This window comes from Rhinoraja longicauda, chromosome 17 (assembly GCF_053455715.1).
Source record: "Rhinoraja longicauda isolate Sanriku21f chromosome 17, sRhiLon1.1, whole genome shotgun sequence".
Lineage (NCBI taxonomy): Eukaryota > Metazoa > Chordata > Chondrichthyes > Rajiformes > Arhynchobatidae > Rhinoraja > Rhinoraja longicauda.
This window is the reverse complement of record NC_135969.1, coordinates 26,514,310-26,534,891: the sequence shown is the minus strand read 5'-3', so window position 1 is coordinate 26,534,891 and position 20,582 is coordinate 26,514,310. Positions and strand designations below refer to the sequence as shown.

Sequence of the window (20,582 nt, the reverse complement as noted above, 5' to 3'; positions counted from 1 at the left end):
ACCCATTCCTTCTCTCCAGAGATGCTGCCTGTCCCGCTGAGTTACTCCAGCATTTTGTGTCTATCTTCGGTGTAAACCAGCAGCTGCAGTTCCTTCCTGCACATTGAAGCACAGATCTTAGACTGAATGTCTGGTTTCTTTTTGCTTGAATGCAATTGACTTTTTGTTTAATTACCCCTGTGACAGTGCATTAAAACACCGTGTAAATGCACTTTACTGTTGTACGTTGTATGTAAAAGAAAATAACCAGAACCATTGACTATTTGAGTGAAGATCATCCTCGGCAGCCAGGGGAAGAATGCATCATGCGGTTCGGTGGTGAGTCATACAATGTGGACGTCCCAGTTGCAGATGCTGGCAGTTACACTCATGCAAACGTGCTTTTTAAATTAAAGTCCCGTGAGTACATGAGGAGGAAAGTCAGCCCTGCAGCTGTTGCTGTTAAGTGGCCTTTGCTTGAAAGCAGGTGAGGACAGGATGAGTACAGCTGTAAGGCTCCATTACTTACTTTACAAAGGCTACAAGAACACAATGAAAGGTCCCAAAACACTCTGGGTTTGTGGCATTATGTGGCGTATGCCGCCGAGCAATTAGAATGGATGATTAAATGCTTGGTGAAAGAGTTCAATTTTAGTGGATATCCAAGAAGTATAGAAGAATTTTAGAGCGGTTGGAGTAGCGGCCGGGCGGTAGGTTTAGTAACCGAGCGCGGGGCTTTGTTTGGAGAGTATGACTGCCAGGGCAGTTTTTTGTTCTGGGTGTCAGATGTGGGGAATCTGGGAGTCTGATAGTCTTCCAGACATCCACATCTGCGCCAGGTGTGACGAGATGGGGCTCCTAAGGGACCGTATTAGGAACCTGGAGCGGCAGATTGATGACCTCCGTCTGATCAGGGAGAGTGAGGAGGTTATAGATAGGAGTTACAGGGAGGTGGTCACTCCTAGACCACGGGAGGTAGACAAGTGGGTCACTGTTAGGGGGGGCAAGGAACAGAGGCAGGGACTAGGGAGTACCCCGGTGGCTGTACCCCTTGGAAATAAGTACTCCTGTTTAAGTACTGTTGGGGGGGACAGCCTACCTGGGGGCAACGACGGTGCCCGGGCCTCTGGCAAGGAGTCTGGCCCTGTTGCTCAGAAGGGTAGGGAAAGGAAGAGGAGAGCAGTAGTAATAGGGGACTCTATAGTGAGGGGGTCAGATAGGCGTTTCTGTGGACGCAGTCGGGAGACCCGGATGGTGGTTTGCCTCCCTGGTGCCGGTGTCCGGGATGTGTCTGAGCGTGTCCAGGATATCCTGAAAGGGGAGGGAGAGGAGCCAGAGGTCGTGGTACATATAGGTACCAACAATATAGGTAGGATAAGGGAAGAGGTCCTGAAAAGAGAATTCAGGGGGCTAGGAAGAGAGTTAAAAAAAAGGACTTCCAAAGTAATAATCTCAGGCTTACTGCCTGTGCCACGCGATAGTGAGAATAGGAATGGAGTGAGGTGGAGGATAAATACGTGGCTGAGGAACTGGTGCAGGGAGCAGGGTTTCAAGTTTCTGGATCATTGGGACCTCTTCTGGGGGAAGTATGACCTGTACAAAAAGGACGGGTTGCATCTGAACCCGAGGGGAACCAATATCCTGGCGGGGAGATTTGCTAAAATAACTGCAGAGACTTTAAACTAGTACGGTTGGGGGGAGGGACTCAAACACAGATAGCTAATAGGCAGTGTGTGAGGCAGGAGGCAGAAAAGGGAAACACTCAGACCCAATATGTAGGAGAGAAAGAAGGGAAAAGAAATAAACTGAGAATAAGAAATGATGGGTCCCTTAAATGTGTATATTTTAATGCTAGGAGCATTGTAAGAAAGGTGGATGAGCTTAGAGCCTGGATTGACATCTGGAAGTATGATGTTGTGGCGATCAGTGAAACATGGTTGCAGGAGGGTTGCGATTGGCAATTAAATATTCCAGGATTTCATTGTTTTAGATGTGATAGAATCGGAGGGGCAAGAGGTGGGGGTGTTGCATTGCTTGTCAGGGAGGATATCACAGCAGTGCTTTGGCAGGACAGACTAGAAGGCTCGATTAAGGAGGCTGTTTGGGTGGAACTCAGAAATGAGAAAGGTTTAGCAACACTTATAGGGGTGTATTATAGGCCGCCAAATAGGGAACGAGAATTGGAAGAGCAAATATGTAAGGAGATAGCAGATATTAGTAGTAAGCACAGAGTGGTGATTGTGGGTGATTTCAATTTTCCGTATATAGACTGGGAATCACATTCTGTTAAAGGGCTGGATGGTTTGGAGTTTGTAAAATGTGTGCAGGATAGTTTTTTGCAGCAATACGTAGAGGTGCCTACCAGAGAAGGGGCAGTGTTGGACCTCCTGTTAGGAAATGAGATGGGTCAGGTGACGGAGGTATGTGTTGAGGAGCACTTTGGGTCTAGTGATCATAATGCCATTAGTTTCAATATCATTATGGAGAAGGTCAAATCTGGACCAAGGGTTGAGATTTTGGATTGGAGAAAGGCTAATTTTGAGGAGATGAGAAAGGATTTAAAAGGAGTGAAATGGAAATTGTTGTTTTACGAAAAGGATATAATAGAGAAATGGAGGATATTTAAAGGTGAAATTTTGAGAGTACAGAGTCTTTATGTCCCTGTTCGGTGGAAAGGAAAGAATAATAATTTGAAAGAGCCGTGGTTTTCCAGGGAAATTGGACACTTGGTTCGGAAAAAGAGGGAGATATACAATAAATATAAGCGGCAGGGAGTAAATGAGGTTCTTGAGGAATATAAAGAATGTAAAAGGAATCTTAAAAAGGAAATTAGAAAAGCGAAAAAAAGATATGAGGCTGCTTTGGCAAGTAATGTAAAAGTAAACCCCAAGGGGTTCTACAGATATGTCAATAGCAAAAGGATAGTGAGGGATAAAATTGGTCCATTAGAGAGTCAGAGTGGACAGCTATGTGCTGAGCCGGAAGAAATGGGGGAGATATTAAACAATTTCTTTTCTTCGGTATTTACCGAGGAGAAGGATATTGAATTATGTGAGGTAAGCGAAACAAGTAGAGTAGTGATGGAAATTAGGATGATTAAAGAAGAGGAGGTACGGACACTTTTGAAGAATATAAAAGTGGATAAGTCTCCAGGTCCTGATAGGATATTCCCTAGGACATTGAGGGAAGTTAGTGCAGAAATAGCAGGGGCTATGACGGAAATATTTCAAACGTCATTAGAAACAGGGATGGTGCCGGAAGATTGGCGCATTGCGCATGTTGTGCCTTTGTTTAAAAAAGGTTCTAAAAGTAAACCTAGCAATTATAGACCTATTAGTTTGACGTCTGTGGTGGGAAAATTAATGGAAAAGATACTTAGGGACAATATATATAATTATTTGGATAATCAAGGCCTGATTAGAAACAGTCAACATGGATTTGTGCCTGGAAGGTCATGTTTGACTAATCTTCTTGAATTTTTTGAAGAGGTTACCAGGGAAATTGATAAGGGCAAGGCTGTGGATGTTGTCTATATGGACTTCAGTAAGGCATTTGACAAGGTTCCACATGGAAGGTTGATTAAGAAGGTTAAATCGTTGGGTATTAATAGTGAGGTTGCAAGATGGATTCAACAATGGCTGAATGGGAGATACCAGAGGGTAACGGTTGACAATTGTATGTCAGGTTGGAGGCCAGTGTCTAGTGGAGTGCCCCAAGGATCTGTGTTGGGTCCACTGTTGTTTGTCATTTACATTAATGATCTGGATGATGGTGTGGCAAATTGGATTAGTAAATATGCAGATGATACTAAGATAGGTGGAGTAGTTGATAGTGAGGTAGATTTTCAAAGTCTACAGAGGGACTTGGGCCTTTTGGAAGGGTGGGCTGAAAGATGGCAGATGGAGTTTAATGCTGATAAGTGTGAGGTGCTGCATTTTGGTAGGACAAATCAAAATAGGACGTACAGGGTAAATGGTAGGGAATTGAGGAATGCAGTGGAACAGAGGGATCTGGGAATAACTGTGCATTGTTCCCTGAAGGTGGAATCTCATGTGGATAGGGTGGTGAAGAAGGCGTTTGGTATGCTTGCCTTTATAAATCAGAGCATCGAGTATAGAAGTTGGGATGTAATGTTGAAATTGTACAGGGCATTGGTGAGGCCGAATCTGGAGTATGGTGTGCAGTTCTGGTCGCCAAATTATAGGAAGGATGTCGACAAAATGGAGAGGGTACAGAGGAGATTTACTAGAATGTTGCCTGGGTTTCAGCACTTAGGCTACAGAGAGAGGTTGAACAGGTTGGGTCTTTATTCTTTGGAGCGTAGAAGGTTGAGGGGGGACTTGATAGAAGTTTTTAAAATTATGAGAGGGACGGACAGAGTTGACGTGGGTAGGCTTTTCCCTTTGAGAGTGGGGAAGATTCCAACAAGGGGACATAGCTTCAGAATTGAGGGACAAAGGTTTAGGGGTAACATGAGGGGGAACTTCTTTACTCAGAGGGTTGTGGCTGTATGGAATGGGCTTCCGGTGGAAGTGGTGGAGGCTGGCTCGATTTTATTATTTAAGAGAAAATTGGATAGGTATATGGATAGGAGGGGATTGGAGGGTTATGGTCTGAGTGCAGGTAGATGAGACTAGGTCAGGGAGAATGGTCGGCGTGGACTGGTAGGGCCGGACAGGCCTGTTTCCATGCTGTAGTTGTTATATGTTATATGTTATATGTTATGACGTCCACAGCCTGGACTATGGCTGGTGAAGCTGAGAGCTCACGGGGCATGTATAACTAAAGGGTATCACAGTGAAAGTGATGAAATGAATTTGAAAAGAAGCCTGAGAATTTAAAAACAAGACATTGTGCGAAGATTTATAACCAAAGATTTATGTATGTTACCTGAAGGCCTTGTTGTTATCACCAAAGGTCTTTGTCATTTGCAGAATCCTTTAGACTTTAGAGATACAATCTGTAAACAGGTCGTTCGGCCCACCGAGTCTGCGCCAACCAGCCATCACCTCATACACTAACACTATACTGCACACTATGGACAATATACTATTTTACAGAAGCCAATTAACCGACAAGCCTGTCGGTATTTGGAGTATGGGAGGAAATCTGAGCACCCAGAGGAAATCCACATGGTCACAGGGAAAATGTACAGCTCCGTGCAGGCAGCACCCACAGTCACGATCAAACCCAGGACTCTGGCTTTGTAAGGAAGCAACTCTACCACTGTGTTACTATGTTGCTCACAAGTTGCCTTTCTAACAGACAATATCTGTTCAGATATTCTTTTTGCTCCTGGGCTGAACGTAAATCCAAATCTCAGGACGCAAGGAATAAACTGAAAATTTGATTCACCTCCTGCTTTATTGAAAGTACGAGGAGCAATTGGAACCATATTACTGATGGGAAATTGTGGACAGCTAAGACTAAATTCTTGCACGCTGTGATTGTGGCTATCTGATAAAGCAGTGACTGCATGGGGAGGGAAGCCAAAAACAGACCGAACAAAATAAGGACTACGGAACGTCACCCATTCCTTCTATCCAAAGATGCTGCCTGTTCCATTGAGTTACTCCAGCATTTTGTGTCTGTCTTTAAAGTATTAATTGGTGTTTGGGAAATTGTAGTTAACCAACATTTCCACTTGAGGGCAGTGTCTCCATTTTATTTTGCAACACTGCTTCACAAAATCTTGGCAACTAGTTCATTTATATCACAGCTCACTCACCTCTGGGAATGGGTGAAAACTCCCTTTAGTAATCATTATTTCAGCAGAACCTCTCACCAGCTCCCTGTCCAACTTTCCATCTTCAGTCAAATAAAGAGAGCTTTTCCTCTGGTTCCCAACAGCTCCAGGTTACTTGAGTACTGGCAAATTATAACTGGGAACTTCATATGGTACTAGACCAAGTGGACCCGTTGGGCTCAAACCTCTCCTGCATTGGTGCAGCATCCTCTCCTCCCCCTCTCCCTCCACTCTCCCCCCTCCCCCTTCCCCCTTCCTCCCCCTCCCTCTCCCCCTCTCCAGTGTGCATATACATTTATACCTATAAGTACATATATATACACACACACACACACACACACATATATATGTGTTTTCAGGGTCCCTTGAGACTGTGGTGAAACCATCAGTCTGAAGTAGGGTCTCAAGCCGAAACGTCACCCATTCCTTCTCTCCAGAGATGCTGCCTGTCCCACTGAGTTACTCCAGCATTTTGTGTCTATCTCCGGTGTAAACCAGCAGCTACCTTCAGATATGATAATGGCATGTAACAGCCTTTCAGAGAGGCAATGGATACGCAGGGAATAGAGGTATATAGACCACATAGGCAGAGGAGATTAGTTTAACTTGCTATCACGTATGACATGGACATTGTGGGCCGAAGGCCCTGTTCCTGTGCCGTACTTTTCTATGTTAGATTAATTCAGGTGAGTGGATCAATGATCCTTTCAGCTTGCAACGGAAAAAGGAGAGAGTGGATCTGAGCCCTGATCCCTGGTGCTTTTCATAAATTGCTGGAGACTCCTGGGGACAATGGAAGCTTGCTGTGTGCAAATTAGCTGACAGACTTTCCCACTTTTCTATCCATAATAGGCTACAAAGCACTTTTCCATCTTCAGAGTGAGAAGAGGGAGATACGGTAATGGCCATCTGTTTTTCTGATGAAGTGCTAACTTAGAGTTGGGTTTCTTCAGGATTTTTAAAAAGGTTGTCCAAAGGTTCTTGAAACTACTGCTTAGGCAACAAGTCTGTCATAAATAATGTACAAGCGATGCAGGGCAGGAAGGAAGGATAGCACAGCACATGTCTGGCTGGCTATAACGGGTCAGACTCTGCAAGCTTGCTCGATCAGGCTAACCCCACACTAACCACAGAGCATTCAACTGACCTATGTGCACACATCCGCCTCATAGGAGATGACAGGAGAACAGTTACCATCAGTCACCTGCCCCACTCTCCTCAGTGATGGAACAAATTCCAACTGTCCTCCTGCTTACTATTCCACTTCATACTTCTATTCATATTGCTCCCTGCCCTTTTCCAAAACGTAAATGTTCCTCCCTGCTGTCCTCTACAGGTTTTGACTCTGCATCCACCACTATTCTACACAACCTTGCAACCTCTTCTCATTCACAATCCAAACATTCTACAGAAACAGCTCCCTGGTCACGCTAGTTTGTCCATCAGTTGACAAGATGCCAAGTTTCTGTAGACAAAGCCGATCACACTCCACTTCTGCGTTCTTGGAAAAGGTTTAACCACTCAGTGACGCACTACATCCTCAAGCTCCCATTGTATTATTACATTCAAAATGTATAGGTGGCACATTCGTGCAGCTGATAGAGCTACTTCCTCACTGCTCCAGACACCTGGATTCGATCCTGACCTTGAGTGTTGGCAGTGTGGAGTTTGCACATTCTCCTTGTGACCATGTGGGTTTTCTCTGGCTGCTCCGGTTTCCTCCCACATCTCAAAGGGATGCGGGTTTGTAGATTAATTGGCCTTTGTGTCAGCCATGAATGAATGGCAGAGTAGACTCGATGGACTGAAAGGCCTACTTCTGTTTCTGTGCCTTATGAACGTATGAACTTGTAGGTTGCCCCTGATCAAGTCAAGTCAAGTCAAATTTATTTGTCACATACACATACACGATGTGCAGTGAAATGAAAGTGGCAATGCCTGCGGGTTGTGCACAAAAAGAATTACAGTTACAGCATATAAATAAAGTTAATAAGTTACTATTAGTGTCGACAAAAATTTAGTCTCTGGGGTTATAAAAGTTGACAGTCCTGATGGCCTGTGGGAAAAAGCTCCGTCTTATCCTCTCCGTTTTCACAGCGTGACAGCGGAGACGTTTGCCTGATCGTAACATCTGAAACAGTCCGTTACTGGGGTGGCAGGGGTCCCTCATGATCTTGCTTGCTCTGGATCTGCACCTCCTGATGTATAGGTCCTGCAGGGGGACGAGTGTAGTTCCCATGGTGCGTTCTGCCGAACGCACTACTCTCTGCAGGGCCATCCTGTCCTGGGCAGAGCTGTTCCCAAACCAGACTGTAATGTTGCCGGACAGGATGCTCTCTACAGCCCCAGAGTAGAAGCAATGAAGGATCCTCAGAGACACTCTGAATTTCCTCAGTTGTCTAAGGTGGTAAAGGCGCTGCTTAGCCTTACCCACCAGTGCGGCAATGTGCGTTGCCCACGTCAGATCCTCTGTGATGCGGACTCCCAAGTATTTAAAACTGCTCACCCTATCCACAATAGACCCATTTATCTCCTTGGACGTGTACGTACGTACGTATGTACGTATGCATGTACGTCCTTGGATGTTTAGCCCTTCTGAAGTCCACAATCAGCTCCTTTGTTTTAGTGACATTCAAGAGGAGGCTATTGTCCTGGCACCAGATGTGCAGGGAGTGGATGTCAAAGTGGGATAATGTAGGACTAGTGCCATCGGTGATCGATGGTTGGCGTGGACTTGGTGGGCTGAAGGGCCTGTTTCCATGCTGTATCACTCTGTCATATGTACTACGTTCATTCATATGAGCAGCAGAACTAATTTATTCTCTCTCTCTCTCTCTCTGCCTGTCTGTCTCTCTCTCTCTCTCTCTCTCTCTCTCTCTCTCTCTCTCTCTCTCTCTCTCTGTCGCTCCACTTTTAGTCATTATTCTTTCTCATCAGTCTTATATGCTTTTGATGTCATTTATTACAAAACAATGGAACTGTGGTTACCAAATCAAGTAATCTTTATGTATTTTCCAACTTATGGACAAAATCAACCAAAAGACATGTGTAAAAATGAAACCCGTTTGTTACTCAAGGGCAGCCATTATCCGTGCTTTTTTAACACGATTTACCTGTGACAGGATCAGGATATCTAACTACAGATGGTTTAGAGATGCGGCAAGGGAATCCTGCAAGTCTGCAATTTAATTAAGAGATTCATAGCCAGATAGAGAGACAGATGCTTCCAAATCCAGTAGTCTGCAAAAACTGATTAAGCTCGTCTAATCCATTATCCTCCTCGCATGGTTTATGTAACCTGACGAGCATTCACGTAGAAGGCAGAGTCACACAGGACTACGTGCACACTCCAAATGTGCCAGCTTACTGCTACATTTATGGATTTGAGATCAAATGCACTAGAATCAGGCCTGTATTCTTCCATGTCTTTGGGGCGTATGTAGAAACAGGAGCACCCGGAGGAAACCCACACAGACACACGAAGAACATATGAATGTCACAGGTTGTAGCGTGTGGAGCTGCATGGCAGCAGTACTAACTGCTGCATCACTCTGCTGCTGCATCTCAACTTCCCAGAAACAAAGGCGTCTCTAAAGTAAAAAGATCAGAAGTGGCTTTGCTCTTTGTACAGATCCATCCATCATTCCTAAGGAAACAAAGCTGTCTGTAGCTGTACCTAGCAACATTCAGACACAGGCTGAGGTGGGCAAGAATCATTCGTAGATCACAACTGCATGGGAATAACCAACACGAGAACTTAACTGTCTAATCTTTGACATTCAATAACTTCAACAGTGTCAAGTTTCCAAACATTAACCAGAATTCTTAGTGCATCAGTGGTTGAGTATTTTGCAGCAGTTGATTTAGATCCAACATTTCTCTGGTCCTGTTTGTATGTTCTGAGTCTGCTTAGATTGAGTCTGAAGAAGGATTCTGATCTGAAATGTCACCCATCTTTTTTCTCCAGAAATGCTGCCTGACTCGCTGAATTACTCCAGCGCTTTGTGTCTCAATTCACGGTTAATCCAGAATCTTCAATAATTTTCGATCGTTACTAGGGCTCTGGAGATTATGAAATGGATCGGTATAAATGTTGGAATGGACTCAATGGGATGAAGGGCCTGTTTCCATACTGCACAATTCTATGAAGCAATCACCAAGCACTACAGCTGAGAAGATTGTTAACTAAATCTCAGATGTGCCTTGCTGCAGCCTCCTGCCCCGAACTTTGACCTGAGATGGGAGCCAAAACCTCGGCTCAAGGTCTCATCTGAAAACCAGCACCTCACACAGTGTAGAGCTCCCTCGGCTCTGCCTTCGAGCTATCAGCCTTGAAGAAGCATTGGAGCAGGTGGAATTGCTGAGGCGGCGGTTGAGAAACAGGATTATTTTTGGTTGGTTTGTGTAGGTAAGCCCAAGTTAGAATACATACAGTTGGCACTGTGTGGCTGGCTCTGTAGACCAGTGATGTCACTCTGCGGGATGGCTCAACATTCCATGTGGGCTTGGCTTCGATCCCAGCCCATCCGTGTGCCACAGTTCGCAATGAACTCTTTGTCTATACAGGGGAAATATTTGGGTGTATTAGGGTAATGTTACGCTCTGGGCAAGTCTCTCCATGATTCAGAGTACAGCAGGCTTTTCCTGCTCTGTACAATTGATCTCCTTAAAAGTTGTCAGCTAAGTGGGATGTGATCTCACGGCAAGGTGCAAAACTGTTACAGGGGTAGATGTGGAGCTGATGTTTTCTTTGGCCTGGTTGCTTCCTGTCCAGAACCAGGTCCAGTCTGGAAATAAGGAGTCAGCCCTCAGCATAAAGATGAGGAAAAACGTCCGCCAGAGTGCCGTGAATCTTTATAACTCACTGTGCAGATGGGCTGTGAAGGCTGAAGAAGGGTCTCGACCCGAAACGTCACCCATTCCTTCTCTGCAGAGACGCTGCCTGTCCCGCTGAGTTACTCCAGCTTTTTGTGTCTATCTTGGGCTGTAAAGGCACTGTGTACTCATGGCCCAGAGTTAAAGATCTTCAGATATTAAGGCAATTAGGAGTTATGGAACTAGTGTAGGAAAGTGTCGCAGAAGTGAAAAGTCAGTCATAATCTTAGTCAAAGAGTAGTCCGGCTTCTCCTAGCCCACAAGAAATGGTGGAATGCTGTTAGCTGCCGGAAGGAATGCTTTGTGAGCCTTAACTCCCTTTTAAATGGGGTTTCTGAGCATACAATCTAAACCCAAATGGACAATGTGAACCCCGGCTGCCCCATTCAAATAATTAAATGAGCCAGTTGCCTCATTGGAGTGGGCTGGTTTGGCCCGATGCTGAGGCACATCTGTTCAGATCAAGGTGACAGATTGTGTTTAGGATTGAGATTTTCAACACATTAATGTCCCACCCACTTTCAGGGAATATTGAGCATTGGGGGAATGCTCAACTTTCAAAATCAGGTGAATTTGGAACGATAGTTCCAAAGTATTTTGAACACTGGAATGTTCTTTGCCTCATGACTGGGTTTGTTGTGAAATAATGAATACTGATGAATACAATCATCTAATGACACTATTAATATAATACTGTTTATTATAGTTGGAAGAGAAATAGCAGGTCCTTGGTCTTTCCATTTTATAATTCCTTAGTCCCTGCTTTCTGTTAAGTCACATTTAATTAATTTATGTGGCCAAAGAATGGATGTATCCCAGCCAGACTTTGTACAAAGCACAGCATGTAGTGGAAATCTTGGCTTGCTTTGTTTCATTCCTGAAAAGGCTGGTGATGAGTAAACAAGGGTCAAAGTTCCCTTCCTTCCTTCCGACCCTCCCAACCACGCCCTCTATTGTGGCAGAGAGCAGCCAGCTCAGCTCATCGCCACCGTGGGTTTACAGAGTCACTCTAACATAGTCAAGCATCTTACTCGTGTTTCATAGTAAGGGAATTTTTACATTATTTGCGCTGACCCAAAGGAGTTTAGTTTAGTTTGGTTTAGAGATACAGCGCGGAAATAAGCTCTTCGGCCCACCGAGTCTGTGCCAACCAGAGATCTCCGCACACTAACGCTGTCCTACACACACTGTAGGAACAATTTTCAATTATACCAAGCCAATTAACCTACAAACCTGTACGTCTTTGGAGTGTGGGAGGAAACCGGAGAACCCGGAGAAAACCCATGCAGATCACGGGGAGAACGTACAAACTCCGTACAGTTAGTTAGGATCGAACCCGGGTCTCTGACATCTTAAGGCTACTGCTGCGCCACCGTGCCGCTCATGAGTTGTTAAGACTGGACCAAAAGCTTTTAGAAAAATCTACAAAAGAAAGAGGTTCCTCTATTGGTAACTCTGCTTACAATGGTACAATTGTACGGATGTTCAGCGGGAATTGATTCAAAGCTAGAAATTAAATGGTATGAAAAGGGAGAGGTGGGGGGGCTCAAAAGTTAAGCCATAAGGTCCAATTTTGCATCTAATTCTAGTAACTTGATGGGTCCAATGTAGTTGTCTCCTATGTGACTCCTGTGTAGGTTAGTATGGCACTCAATTCAGGAACCGTTTCATGTGGACATTAAATGCTGGCTGTGTCAGAGACACCCAGATTCTGAACTGGGAATGAACTAAGGAATAAAATAGATATTTTAGAAATAGAATCCTCTTAAATCTGCCTAAACAGATAGATAGATAGATACAAAATGCTGAAGTAACTGCAGCTCAGGCAACACGTCTGGGAAAAAGGAACAGGTGACATTTTGAGAGTCAGGGGACAGGAAGATGGGTTTTAATTTAACATCTGACCTGGAAATTACTTTCAACAGTGCCTTGCAATGATGTGCTATCTTAAGTTATCGTTGCAAGTCATGAAGTGGGATTTGGACTGCAAAGGCTGCCAATTTCACTGAATTATCTCGCTGAAAGATAAATTTCCTGTATACTCCCACAAGTAACGTGGGAGAAAAATAAGGGGAGCATTTTCTTCACCAATATTTGTAATTAAGCAGCAAAGACACAACGCATCCAGGATGATGTGGGACCGAGGCATAAACGTACGGCAGTAAGAGTGCACAATCTGGAATGCAGTGGGCATCAAAGCTACCATTGTTCATTGTTTGATATATGGCAACGAATGGAGGTATTATGCGAGCTTTGGGCAGGGGTGTGGGGTGGGGGAGGGGGGAAGAAGGTCCGTGGTGAAACATCCCAAGAACAATGTGATATTTTCAGTGATGGATAGATGATGGATGGATTAAGTAGTCAGCCTCTGCTTTAGATTAGTAGCCAGGCAGAAATATGCCCTCTCTGTGATCATTCATTGTTTTTGTTTGGTCTCAGACAGATATCGCTAAAAATAAATGTTGTAATGTACTCTCTGGCTAACTCCATTTAAATATAAACCATCTGGTTTGCCTTCTGCTATCTTGGTAGACACTGCGTGATACCAGCAGAACTGCTAATCAATTTCGGTAGCTGATCTCTATCAACTAGTTGACTATAGACCCAGATATGAGAAGAAAAACCACCAGTGGTGAAGAGTTTGAGAGCCAAAACCACCTCCCGGAAGGGTTTTTCCAGGACTAATTGAAACATAACATTATCTCTAACTTTGTGTGTCTTAGTTTCACTTAACATGTCAAATTTTGTTTTATAATATCAAGCATCATAGACTCGTACAGCAAAGAAACAACCCCTTTGGCCCACAATGTCCATAATTAATGACCATCAAAACCCTACTGATCAAATCCATTTGATCCATGGCGTTTTCTATCTCGGTGATCCACATTCTTACCCAATTCAAGTGCTCAGCCAAAATGCTTTTGGGAGATTACATAGCACATTCCGATGGTGGAATATTGCAAGTTGTTTATTGTGTACGTGTCTACTGGTGACTAGGTTAACATTGCTCCTGTCTTCCTGTTTCAGACTGCAAGTTCCGGTGCCATTACCGCTGTCAATCCCTGATCCAGCTGGACTGTAACCGGCCAAAGGTCAAGAAGTCGAACCTCATGGACGGCACAGAACAGGCACTCGAGCAAGACACCAATGTGGTAAGGGACTGTAGATCTGTGTGGTAACCTATGGAGCCTGAGCAGGGGGGAGGGGCGACGGAGGAATGCAGGGCAGCAAAACATAGGCTTCCTTAGGAAAGCTAGGACAAGGCAGGCCCTATGAGACACTATGACAGTATGCCAAGCACACTATGGTTGTGTAGAAACTAATAGTATATTTGATACTCTAACATAACATTGATCTTATTTGATTCCTAGCTCAGCAACAACCATATCTCCAGTCAGTTTCTGATAGTAAGCTTGTCAGAACCAGATAATCAATGTCCTTAACCCTGCCCATTGTAAAGAATATAAAATCTGATCAATTAACTATCCTCTCATTCTAATTCAAAGTAAATGTACTCTATGAAATGAATACTGTTAACCTTTAACCTATGAATAATCTTTACTGTTACAAAAGCAACCGTGGGCAGCACGGTGGTGCAGCGGTAGAGTTGCTGCCTGACAGCGCCAGAGACAGGTTCAATCCTGACTACGGATGTTGTCTGTTCGGAGTTTGTACGTTCTCCCTGTGATCACGTGGGTTTTCTCCGGGTGCTCCGGTTTCCTCCCACACTCCAAAGACGTACAGGTTTGTAGGTTAATTGGCTTCAGTAAAGATTGTAAATTGTCCCTACTGTGTAGGATATTGCTAATGTACGGGGTAAATACTGGTCGGCAAGGAATGGTCAAAATTTTGATGGTTAACAACTGATGGTTAATGTTCAGGGAATATTTTAAATTCAGATTTATATTGATTGAATTTCTGAATGTCCCATACTGAGGGTGCTATGCCATAGAATATGAGAGAGGCTATAATTACTTTTAAATACACACCAAAGTTTTTTTGACTTTTAGCTTAGAGATACAGCGCGGAAATAACCTTTCAGCTCACCGATTTTTCACTGACCAGCTTTCACTAACACTATCCTACACACCATTTACAATTGTACCGAAGCCAATTAACCTACAAACCTGCCACAAAATTCGCAAATGCTAGAAAATGACAGGCGACTGGGTTTTGTATTTGTTTTGCACTCCTTTTGGAAAACAACATCAATGATGTAGTACAGACTGGCTGAAAGACAGGTTGGACTGGTCTCAGTACCAAAGGTTCAATGTGCTTGTTGGAACATGTTCAGGGAGTCGATCACCATCCAAGACTCACAAGAGAACCATCACCACAATCTGTTGGACTCAGCTGGATATTCAATAGAGACTGCTGCCAGTTATTCAGTAAAGTCTGCAGCCTGTTGGCCATTTATCACTGGGTTGAAATCCATGAAGTGTCAAGTACCTCCAACTGAAAGTGGTTTAAGAAGGTGGCTCATCAGGAGGGCAATTAGTTTAGTTTGGTTTCATTTAGTTTAGAGATACTGCGTGGAAACAGGCCCTTCAGCCGACTAGCAATCCCCGCACACTAACACTATCCCACACATACTTGGGACAATTTATAATTATACCAAGTCAATTAACCGACAAACCTACGAATGTGGGAGGACAGCTGAGATCCCGGGGAAAAACTATGTAGGTCACAGGGAGAACGTAGAAACTCTGTACAGACAGCACCAGTAGTCAGGATCGAACCCGGTAAGGCTGCAACTCTACCACTGCACAGCCAAAATGATGGCCAATAATTACTGGCCTTGCCAGCGACATCCAGATCCTAAAGAATGTATGAATAAAAACTGCTCATGTACACATTCCTTGAAAGTGACCTAATGTGATCCACAGCAGCACCATTGCGACATAGATCCACAGAGACAGTAGAGTTGTTGAGCAGAATCACTGCAGCAGTTTCTGAGGAGAACTGAAGAACCTCAAGAAATTGAGGAAGGGAATTCCTGAGCTTGGAAGGATCTGAGAGATGAATGGTGAAAATAAGTGATGGACAAAAGGACAGCTAGGAGAAATACAGAGATCACATAGGGCATTAGCGGCTCATAGATCCGGGAGGCAAGGCTTCAGAGGATTGAAATACCATTTTAAAACTGTGATGTTGATGTATAAGGAGCCAATATGGGTGCACAAATTTGGGTGCAAAATGATCGGAATTTGTTACGGATTTAGGTACGGGCAGAACTTTATGTGGAATCACCAGATTCTTGAACCTTAGGAATCTTAAAACTTTAGGTTGAACTGCTGATATATCACGGTGGCTCCGTCTGAAGGGACATGTGTTGCTTTAAATAAGCTACAGTCGGAAGAGGCCCAGAAGGCAGTTCTAGTAGAGGGGTAGAGGGAAGTAATTGATACACTGGAATTGCGTGCATTCCTGCCAGGGCAAGGAAGGATAGCAACATACCAGCCGTGTTTCTGTGCTGCTGTTTTAATTTTTTCCCAGTCATTCCCAGAGCACATTGAGCTTCATTCGTGGTAATGGAAGCAGTGTCTGGGAGACTCTCTCGCTGCACAGTGTGCTCATGGGGACGTGGCACCTTGGGGGAAGGGCAGATTAGCTGCCTGTCAGCGCTGCTGGGAGCTCTCCGTGGAAAACCCAGCCCTGACAGGGAAGGGAGAGAGGCCTTTGCTGAATCCACAGCTGCTGCATGTACGCAAAGTCTCATCCCTTTGGGACGGGACAGGGGTCATAATACTGAAACAGCCTTGTGTAACGTACTTGCTGTGTCTTCCCAATTTTTTTCTTCCCTTTTGTAGATTAACTGAAAACAGCTGCGACTACCAGAGCTCACATTTTTCTCTTTCATTCTCTCTCACTTTCTTCTTGGGCTGTGGACTTCATATCATATCATATCATATATCTACAGCCGGAAACAGGCCTTTTCGGCCCTCCAAGTCCGTGCCGCCCAGTGATCCCACTATCCTACACCCACTAGGGACAATTTTTACATTTACCCAGCCAATTAACCTACATACCTGTACGTCTTTGGAGTGTTGAACTGCTTGTTATCTGGTTCCTCACATAAATTTCTTTATGTCCTTCAAAAATACCTGTGTTACAGCCTAGGTGGACACAAAATGCTGGAGTGACTCAGTGGTCAGGCAGCTTCTCTAGAGCTAAGGAAAAGGTAGTCTGAAGTCTGAAGAAGGGTTCTCTTCCTCAGAAGGCAGTGGAAGCCAATTCTCTGGATGCTTTCAAGAGAGAGTTAGATAGAGCTCTTAATGACAGCAGAGTCAGGGGGTATGGGGAGAGGGCAGAAACGGGGTACTGATTGTGGATGATCAGCCTTGATTACATTGAATGGCAGTGCTGGCTTGAAGGGCCGAATGTCCTACTCCTGCACCTACTGCCTATTGTCTATTGGTTCCGACACGAAACGTCACCTATACCTTTTCTCCAGAGATGCTCCAGCATTTTGTGTCTATCTTCGGTGTAAATCAGCATCTGCAGTTCCTTCCTACACACTGTGTTACAGTCTAATCCCGTACCTCTGATGTGCAGATATAATGTGAAAAATCCTTATCATCTGACCACAGGATCAGCCTGTTTTGGATTTGGCAATAGGTGGAGTAGTCTTTACTAACTGTCTCTAACAAGATGTCCTACATTGTTCCTCTAATTTCCACCCACAGCTCTGGGCTCCTATTCATCTCGATTTTCTTTGCTTTACTCCTGGGGACAGGCAGAGTGGCTGTCACACATTCTATCACTGTGAGCAGTGGTGGACATAGTCGCCAGAGGCTACAGCTCTGACCATGAATCGACCACCGTCCATGCATCTATCTGCTTCTGAGGCAGTCCTTAAGCAGTGAAGATGACTTGCTAAGGGTTCTGAGGTGACTGAGGCCAATGTGGGAACCACAGACCCTCCCACAGAGGGGCAGTCTGGCTTGTTACGTGGTTCACTCCTTCTGCTCTGTGCAGAGTGTGTCTGTGTTTCCCAGTGCATGGACTTGGGCTTCTCAGTATCATCCAGAATGGATTTTCAGCAAATATTAGCCAGATATTCATAAGAGTTGGTGGGAATGTTGCATTTCTTCAAGTAGGCTTGCATCTAGCGTTTGACGGCACTGGACCTGTACTAGCTGGAGCTGAGAAGAATGAGGGTGGGGGGGACCTCATTGAAATGTACAGAATAGTGAAAGGCTTAGATAGAGTGGATGTGGAGAGGATGTTTCCAATAGTGGGACAGTCTAGGACTAGAGATCATAGCCTCAGAATTAAAGGACGTTCTTTTAGGCAGGAGATGAGGAGGAATTTCTTTAGTCAGAGGATGGTGAATCTGTGGAATTCTTTGCCACAGAAGGCTGTGGAGGCAAAGTCAGTGGATATATTTAAGGCAGAGATAGATAGATTCTTGATCGGTATGTGTGCCAGACGTCATGGGGAGAAGGCAGGAGAATGGGGTTAGGAGGGAGAGATAGATCAGCCATGATTAAATGGCAGAATAGACTTGATAGGCCAAATGGCCTAATTTTACTCCTATCACTTATGATCTCATGACCTTTTTCTCTGTCCACCTGATAATCTTTTCCAGTGACAGAGCTCAAAATAATTGAATTGAATTGAACTGAATTGCAAGATACAGCATGGAAACAAGGTTCTTCGGCCCACCAAGTCCACATCAACTATCGATCACTTATTCACACCAGTTCTATGTTATTCCACTTTTGCATCCACTCCCTACCCACCAGGGGCAATTTTTACAGAGGCCAATTAACCTACAAGCCTGCACATTTTTGGCATATGGGAGGAAATACAAGTAGATGCAATGAGAAAGTGTAAACTCCATATAGATAGTATCTGAGGTCAGGATTGATCCTGGGTCTCTGGCGCTGTGAGGCAGCAACTCTATCAGCTGTGTGGACCTTATGTAAAATGAAAGTGGGAATTAGACATGGACTACTCCGTCCTCGGAAATACAAAGTAATTTAAAAATACTCAGTAGGTCAGGCCACATCTGCGTGAAGAAAAATGAAAGATAGACACAAAGTGCTGGAGTAACTCAGCAGGTAGCATCTCTGGAGAAAAAGGATGGGTGACGTTTCAGGTTGGGCCCCTTCTTCAGACTGAAACTAGGGAGTGGGGGGGGGGGAGGTTAGAGCTGGAGACAAGAAAAGACTGGGACAAATCAGAGCCGGCAACAAATGACTTCAGGCAGAGAAATCAAGTTCCCTGAAGTTGCCGGGATGAAAATATCAAAGACTGGAGTGCTTTAAGGTGAGAAAGGAAAAATTTAAAGGAGAAATGCAGGGCACATTTTAACATAGAAAGTTTTGGGTACCTGCAACTTGCTGCCATGGATGGATGGGTGGAAACTGGTAGGATAGTGGTATTTAAGAGGCTTTTATATCAATGCATGAAAATGTGGGGAATGGAGATGTAGAACACATGAAGGCAGAGATTAGAAGAAAACACAAGCTGCTAGAGTAACTCAATGGATCAGGCAGCATCTGTGGAAAACATGGAGAACTTACGATAGACACAAAAAGCTGGAATAACTCAGCGGGACAAGCAGCAACTCTCAAGAGAAGGAATGGTTGATGTTTTGGGTCGAGACCCTTCTTCAGACCCGAAACATCACCCATTCCTTCTCTCCAGCGATGCTGCCTGTCCCGCTGAGTTACTCCAGCTTTTTGTGGCTATCTTATGTTTAAACCAGCATCTGCAGTTCCTTCCTACACATGGATAACACGGTTGGGACACTTCTTCAGACTGATTGTGGGGAGGAGGGAGGAGAGGGGGGGGGGGGGGGGAGAGAGAAAGCTGGAAGAGAGGAAGGGCAGGACAAAGCTTGGCAAGTCATAGGTGGATACGGAGAGATTAATCTGAAGGCATCATGTTGGATACAGACATTGTGGACTGAAGGGCTTGATCCTGTGCAGTATTGCCTCCACGCCGAGCGGGACACGTCCAGTATGATATTGGCCGGATAATCTGTGTGACCTTGTCTGAACAATATCATTGAAGGATTTCACGAGACAACAGCCAGGCGGGGAAGCGATTTTGACTGGTCCTGATTTCAGACAATTCCACTCGCACCCCACCGGAATGCATCTCGGCAAAAAGGAAAAATAATGGTTTAGACCAAATGCCGGCGATGAAATGTTTGGATCTAGATTGAGTATCTCTGCAGCGGTTTGACGGGTGAGAAATATTGGACATGGAAATGTGGCTGTGATTTCGTTTCGGGGTGTGAGCGGCTGGTCTGTTTGGTTATAAATTCCTTTCATCTCACTTCTCCTGGTTGGATTAAGGCCCAAGGGGTTTCCAATGTTTTGGAGTTTGCAGATCAAATGCATGTGTACGATTGAATCCCCTTCCAGTAACTGTATTCGGGTATCCTTGTTCAGCACCCAAATCCAACGTCCCCAATCACCTTCCGGTATTGCTTCTGTTTTCTAACCGAGAGGCTTGATAGAATGAAGACAGGCACAAAAAGCTGGAGTAACTCAGCAAGTCAGGCAACAACCCTGGTGGAAAGGGACAGGTTTCGGCTAGAGACCCTTCTTCCGACTGAGAGTCACGGGAGAAGGAAACGAGAGATGTGAAAGGAGTTTGGCAGGGCAAGGGTTAAAGCTGCTATATTTAGCCATTGAATAGTTCGGAGATGAAATCAGCGGCGTTGCACATTAAAGGCAGGAAGAAGGCGGGGTCGGGTTACATCGCACATCCCCCGGACTTCCCCCTTCCAGCAAATCAGCACCAGAGATTTGCAGTGTGTGTACTTTCCAATTTCAACGGCCGTGAGCGAGAGAGACAGAGGGACAGAGAGAGTCTAAGCTGAGTTCAGACAATACAGGAGCAGCCCAGAAAGCCAGCGAGAGGGTCCACTGTTGTGCACAGAGGCGGGGCGGGCGGTTGAGATCGGGGTTCCTCCACTCTCCCAGGGCACTTTTATTCCCCCCCCCCCCCAAAAAAAAACCAC

The 20,582-nt window shown here is 44.8% G+C and overlaps 1 protein-coding gene across 3 annotated transcripts in view; it reads left to right on the top strand.

Moving 5' to 3' along the window:
• The window catches only part of LOC144601894 (ras association domain-containing protein 1-like), a 64,115-nt gene that overhangs the window by 24,545 nt on the left and 18,988 nt on the right, over positions 1-20,582 (top strand). For 2 of the 3 annotated variants that reach the window (XM_078414422.1, XM_078414421.1), the window contains exon 2: positions 13,628-13,752. In XM_078414422.1, the coding sequence (XP_078270548.1) occupies positions 13,628-13,752 (125 nt within the window). Of the gene's footprint in view, positions 1-13,627; positions 13,753-19,574; positions 19,802-20,582 lie in introns of those variants that run through there. The other variant, XM_078414423.1, reaches the window with a different exon arrangement.